General features: G+C 35.8%; 1 protein-coding gene across 1 annotated transcript in view; it reads left to right on the forward strand.

The window, feature by feature from the left end:
• The window catches only part of LOC144965106 (uncharacterized), a 32,723-nt gene that overhangs the window by 23,363 nt on the left and 1,860 nt on the right, over nt 1-7,500 (forward strand). The window contains 3 exon segments of the mRNA XM_078900043.1: nt 3,860-4,097; nt 4,896-5,008; nt 6,888-7,241. Of these exon segments, the coding sequence (XP_078756169.1) occupies nt 3,860-4,097; nt 4,896-5,008; nt 6,888-7,241 (705 nt within the window).

The following is a 7,500-nucleotide window of genomic DNA, read 5'->3' on the forward strand; positions in this document are numbered from 1 at the left end:
TAAACTTTCACAAATCTATCAAGGTTTGTTCTAGAGTTTTTTAAATACTTCTAGATATAATGACAAATTGAATAAATAAATGCCTGACAAAATATCAACGGTGAATATACAAATTTAAAGAATACTGGGGATGTAGGAGCTTTCGGAATGTCTCCCCTTTACTTAACTTATGGAAAAACAAACATCCTAGCACCTTTACTAAGACTTATGAATAACCTTAATAGAAAAAGAAATATCCTCGATCTCGAACTAACCCTAATAGTAAAAAAAAAAAGAATCAAAATGGCGACTGAAATACCTTCATGTGATCAAGTGAATAATATCACTATGAATGCCACGATTTGCTGAAAAATGCCAACACCCACACACACATGTATACACCACACACAACACACACACACAAACACAAACACACACACGCACACACACACACACACACAAACATACACGCAATTAGAACATACATAACAACACTGATCACCGCTAAATCAACAACACAACGGAAGTAATAATAATACTTGATGTCATAAATAGATGACGCAAATTGACAACTTTTTACACTGTCAAAATAAGTTGATTTTGGGAGTCAAGTGTCGTCGTTGGTACATATTTTATGATATCTGTTTGACTCAACGAACTTTCAAACTGACTTTAAATTATAAAAGGAAATCAAGTTATCTGTTTATCTATCTGTAAAAAATACATTTCTAATTTTTAAATCTTTCAGTAGAGTTGTGCGCCGTATCAATTTTTTATTGACTCAAATAAGCACAATGTTCTCCACAATGCTATATTTTTTAAAGAAAGGATATATATATATATATATTATATATATATATATATATATATATATATATATATATACATATATATATATAAAGAATTTTTAACATATTAAAAACAGTGGATCTATTAAAGAAAGCTGACTGCACTAGCATAGCTTTGAAAGCCAAATAAAAAGAAGAAGATGGCGTTGGCTGGGTCATGTGGCCAGAATGAAAAAAATGTGACTTCCTAAGACAGGCGAAAGAATTAAAAGAAGCAGGCCTGTCCTGGAATACAACCACCGCAAAAGCAGCCGATCGAGAGAAAAAATTGAGATTTGTGGTGGATGCCCTATGTGCCTCAATGCCCGAAGAGGATAAAGCAAAAGTATATATAATACACTATCAGACAAAACACATATACCATATTATGGATACAAGTTTTATAGCCTTAACGGATAGTCAAATTTGAAAGTTTTGTCTTTTCTGTAGATTTTGATATATAAATCAAGAAGTAATAGGTTCTTTTAATATGCAGAGAAACTCTGGCTCATTTACAAAAAGATGTTTGATATCAAAGATGATAAAAGCGAAAACAAATACAAAATTCAAACAGGCTTTATTTAAAACAGTCTCAGCGTCATTGTCGTATATGATCACCTTCAAACGGGGAATGCGGCATCTCATGGAAGATTCCAGGTTTTCAAAATGCTTGATTGAAATTGCCTCAAAATGTCAACCAAAGTTTGAAACAATTCGCCCTTAATTTGATATGTGGAAGTAATCTTAGTTTTTTCTTATCATTTGGTCCCGTAGATGCTCGATTGGATTCATATCGGGTGAAACAGCTGACAAGATTTGATTAATGGGGTGTTATTATCATTTTAAGACTCTTTATCTTCATTCGCATGATGAGCGGGTGCGTTATAATATGTTGGAAAATGATACTTTGTCCATATGGTTGTAACATTGTTTCAATGTATTCTTTTTTAACCTCGACCCACAATTAGAAAGATCTACGATCTATATTTGAAACGATTGACCACGCTCTCATATTTTTATTCTTTCATCAGAACAATTCCACTGTAAATGAGACTTACCCACAGACGGTTTTTGTTCTCATTAATGGTTTATACGGTCGCAATCCGTTTAAAACAATGCTAGCATGGCCGTCAATTTCAACCTGGAAGAAGCCGAAGATTTCCGAAAGAAATCGATTTTCATTATGGACAGCAATGATTATTTCATCCTCTTGTATTGTTGTCTTACGATTTAGTCCTTGGTGAGGACGATCTGCTACTCTACCAGTCACTTGATCTTTCCTCATAATAGAATGTACTAACCTCCATGAAATGTGGATTTTTAAAATCACTGTCACAGACATACCTGATTCAGCGTGATCAATGAGTGCTGCTCTGAGTTAATTGTTGATATGTCATTGTGACCGGTTGTTGTTTCAAGGCATAGAGGGTTGTTTTCAATGTCTCACATTGTAAATAACACTTGTAAAACAGTGCTCTTCGCCCGGAAAATTCCGATAAACCACTATTCTGCCGTACTCTGGAAAAACCCATATTTAGAAATTTAGCCAGAAAATATGTCCTTCAAATATCGATCGATTGCAAAGTCCCAGGTTTGAAAGTTTTTGACAAGATGAGGGTCATTTAAACCAAATTGTCATATATGTTTTTTTCCAGTGTAAGACAGTAAACAAACAAAAAAAAAAAAAAAAAAACAACCGGCGATTCGAATTCTTAGAAAGCATAATAAGAATAATTTGACACAATTCTGACCCACGGCCTCAAAAAGGTATTTTGTTCGAGCAATTAAGGTGGTGAAAATTGAACATTATTTTAAAATATGAGATTTTTACCAACATATTTCTTGTTTTCGCTATCAAGAAAGAATATAAATTTTTTTTTTTTTAATCAAAAAAATAATAAGCAGTATATCATGTCTCTAACGATTTTAACTTTAAATTCATTTTTCGTCATCCCTTAATCCCGAAATGATACTGAATTGAACCGACACGTATCATTTGGACATTTCAATCAACTGAGTGGCAATAGAGAAAAAATTCTTAAATATAAAACTGATATGGTCGTAATACTAATGCTGGTATCAATCTAAGGAATTCCCTGTCAGGTGATAAAACTTTCGACACTTATCATTTTTTCTGTGTCTAAAATCAGAGCATATTGCAAATTTGCTTTTTATAAAATAATGATTGAACCGTATTGAACGAGAACTTCAGTATGTAATAGACCAATATTATTTCCTTCATAATTTGCTCGACACTATGGTAATCTCCAAATTAATGCCTATACCCAAAAGCAGATGGAAATTTTGTGGAAAGTCCCTTTCTAAGGGAATAACTTTGAGAAGTCGCCAGCTTGAACTTAAGGACATAGTTCAGACCGTATTTTTTAACCACATCACCAAAGAGACATAAAAACGTGGTGGAATAAAATATATGGAAAACAGTGTGAAGTTTTACCATAAAACTTTTACTATGTGAGAGAAAAAAAGACATAGACACAATGAAAGAAACTGTTAATATTTTTTTAAACTACGTCCTCCGCTGAGGCATCATTAGATCCTGTTGTCTAATCCATCAAACAAGATGTCTGATATCAATAGGAATCGCCCATGTTGTCCAAAGTGGGGGTTAATAATCTTGCCCAAGGAAAACACGAAAGTGCCTGAAGCTGGGTTCGAACCCTGGATCTTCTGCTCACAGTGGAATGTCTTAACCACTCGACTACTTCGCTTGTCGAAATATAACAACAAAGAATGAACTGAGTAGAAAAGTGCCAGAAGATAATAGAGAATAAAAAACTTCGTAGCGATGTGGGCTCGAACCCATGACCTTGCTGGTACAACTCCGTCTGGCTGTGGAGGCATACCAGTAAGGTCAAGGGTTCGAGCCCCATCGCCGCGCAGTTTTTTCTTCTCTATTGTCTTCATGCAATTTTCTACTTACTTCATCATTTGTTGTTGTTATCCATAAGTGCCTGCTCCACGTACTTTTCCTAAATATAACAAATTGTGACAATAAAAGGAGTAAGGGTTTTTTAAATGTTCTTTTCTTTCAGGTAAATTTGGCAGTAGGTGTAAAGAAACCCATCATCCCCCTTCTTCTAGAAAATTGTCCTTGGCCACCTCCAGGTTCCATGGGACCCATCTTCAGTGAGAGTTTGTATATACAATTTTTCCAGACCGGAAAGGAAGAAACACAGGATGACCGCTACTGGCCAGAGGATAAATTTCAAGAGTTGCTGATGCAGCTCAGTGTTAATGGTTTGACACCTGATGAAGGGAAGATTGACAAGAGTAAGTGTTATGTCATTGATGACTTGTTGAACATATTTTCCATGCTTCCCCTATAGACCTTTTCTTCGAGGCGGATTTACGTTGGAAATATAAGCATGAAGAATAATTCACTCTGAACATTCAAAATGTGTATTGTGAATTTCTTTACTTTTGACACGTAGGAAGTCTTGATAGTCATTTAAAGTAACAAGTCCCACAAAGTATGGGTTATACTTCTGTAGCTTTGACAGACTACAGCAAGCCTATTTGCAATGTTGTTGTCATGTTGTATGACACTCACTTTTGGGCTGGTAGGTTTATGCTTAAAATCCCGCTCTGGACAGCGCAAAGTAGAATCCCAAGAAAAACGTCTCTACCCACGTCCTCTCACAGCACCCGTGAAATGAATACCTGGCCAACAAGACCGTTGTATCTGTCAAAAAGAAAGAGATATAATAGCGCTTCACAGATGCCGTCTATTGTTCAGTACGATATGTGTCGCTGTTGCTTGGGTCCCTTTGTAAAACGATTTGAGACCACTTCATGGATATTTAGACCATACAACAGTTCGGTCCTTTGTTTATTTGCAAAGTATTTTCTACTAAGGTCTAAGACATCCACCAGTCAGAAGTGGATGGGCAGAGGGTCAGAGAACAAAGGGATTGTACCGGTCCCATTGGTTGTGAAGCGAGTGCTCTATCAAGCTATCTTGACCCCAGAAGAACCACAATTATGTTACGTTTAATACTTTTCCACTTTTCTTTATATATTGCCGCTATAAAATCACAAAATTATTGATACATTATAAACTCCAAACAGTTTACAGAAACTGGTGGATGCCCTTGGAAGAGAAGATAAACATTGACAAGAGCAAAACGAGGAATGGAGGAAAGAATAATGCGATAGCGCCACAAGCTGAAGACAAAAGTGGGGTATGTCGCAATACGGTAATATGTAAATGTCATTCACCCAGTCATTCAAATAATTATGTTGGGACGACTCAGAAAAAGAGTTTCTATTTAATTTACCTATATTTACGATGCACTAATGCTTCCAATCATTATGTACAACTGTGGAACGTGGGGTCTTACAAAATAACACAATTTGGACAACCTGTACTCCCTTCATCGCAAACAATTGGATTCAATAATAGTTTAATCTCACGTCCGTCCAACAACGAGCAGCTTGGTTCTAAACAAAGAAAATCGGTACTTTTTATTCCTCATGCTTGCTAGAACGTCTTCACATGTCTTGTGATCAGAATGTATAAAAGTCAAAACAATATCAGATAGATATATGATTTTCTCCTCTGGATACTCTTGTGTGCTCGTCGGAGAAGTATTTCAAAAGGGGGTCCGCCATTGTTCCGATAGTTTAGAACCAGTTGCTAAGTTACTATGCGCCATTAGGAGGGAAGTGACGTCACGACTGTTGAAGCCTGTTGAGACGAGTCATTGGGGTACATTGGCCATCAGTAATGAGGATGTGTATGACAGATACAGAGTACAACCAGTTAACGCACAAATAAATCAGCAAAGATGGAAACTGTTCGGACACGGGCTCCGACGAGATAAAAACATTCCAGCATAAACCTCGATGGATGATTACCTACTTCTAACAAGGAATCAAATATAGAGGGCGTACACCAACGTCACATCCAACAACATTGGATCAAGATCTCAAAAATATTCAAATATATTTAGAAACAACAACCGAAGAACTGATTTCAACAACACAAGAAAATATCCAATAGCCTCAGCACCTTAACACACATGATAACCTTCAAAAGCTAAGAACACTTGCATTCGACATGATTTTTGGAAACAAATTACTAACTGGATACAAGAAACAGAGAAACACAATCGAAGTAGCACACAATGGTTCACGGCAAACTTCCATGGCGACTGCGCAGTCATATTCATTCATTCATATTTACAGGCTTTCGCCAATAATATACATTTGATGAAAACATGAAGGACATAGAAGGAAAGAGCAGAAATGGTAAATGAAACAAATGAAATGAAAATTCAGTTTACAGGTATAACGATCAGAAAAACGAAATACAAACGATCATATTTTTTTAAAATGATAACCTCATTCCCTCTCCTTAGTTCAGATAATTACCTGGGTCAGATAAACCGCAACATTGAATTGGAATGAAACGAGCATAATAAATAACAAATTTTGTTTAAATGTAGAAGAATAGAAGCCTACATTTTACTCACATATTCTCTTTTCAATACACTAAGACAAACATGGAAACAAAGATGAAACCACGGCGTCCAAGAGAAAGAAACTTTTTATTGAAGACACACACACACACACAGCCATTCATAGATAATGACACCAAGGATCACAAATTGTGACATGATCTTTCTCTCTAAAGCAATCACGTCAATGATAAATTCTTTCCTTCTGCTGCGGGTTAGCTAGTAAGCAGAATGTCCTAGATAGCAATGGGGCGAATGATCAAAACATCCAGGTTGATATAGATTACATCAATTATAACGTATAATTTAATGCCATAGTAAATAACTATAAATAGTTCATATACATAACAATGAAAAATAAAGTGCCTACAAAGAAACTATAACAAATAATGAGCATGATATAATCTTTATTGTATTGTTTACTAGGCCAACACTTGGTAAAAGGAGATTGCTAAATAGAAATTGCAGGTTGTTTTAATATGATATCTTATAGTGACTGTATATCCATACACTGTACTGTACATCCATGACTGTACATCGATATAGCTGGTAAGAGAATATTAACATTACGTTCTCTTATTTTTTTTATCACATTGCCTAGTCCGAAGAGAGCCCAGAAGTGTTCATCTCATACCAATGGGGAAAACAGAAAAACATCATCATACTTTACCAACGCCTTACGTCCCTTGGCTTTTCCTGCTGGCTTGACATAAAACAAATGGGAGGAGGAGACTCTCTATACGATAAAATTGACAGAGGAATTCGTGGCAGTAAAGTAGTGTTGTCTTGCATCACCAAAAAATACGCCATGTCCGCCAATTGTCGTCGTGAGGTCAGCTTGACCGACGCCCTCAAGAAGCCATTGTTGCCATTGTTGTTAGAGGAAATGACGTGGCCTCCTTCCGGTCCTATGAGTATGGTCTTGACACAACTTCTCTATATAGGATTTCAGCAGGTAGGGTACTTACTTTAAAATACGACTGATGTCTTCTCAAACGATGTTATTTTGAGGGTAAATAAGATACTAACATTTAACTATGAGGTCTGCATTACAAAAAACGTTATTGAATTGTTTGTTTCATTGCGAAGAGTGGATGTGTTTCTCAAACAACTGAAGTCTAAATTCTATCTTCTAACCTTTATAACTTTTAGATCAATTATTTTGGAAATCTGTTTCACCTCGACACAATACCAAAATTAGAGAGCAACTCACA

This window comes from Berghia stephanieae, chromosome 2 (genome assembly GCF_034508935.2).
Source record: "Berghia stephanieae isolate SIO BIC M18660-M18661 chromosome 2, UCSD_Bste_1.3, whole genome shotgun sequence".
Classification (NCBI taxonomy): Eukaryota; Metazoa; Mollusca; class Gastropoda; order Nudibranchia; family Aeolidiidae; genus Berghia; species Berghia stephanieae.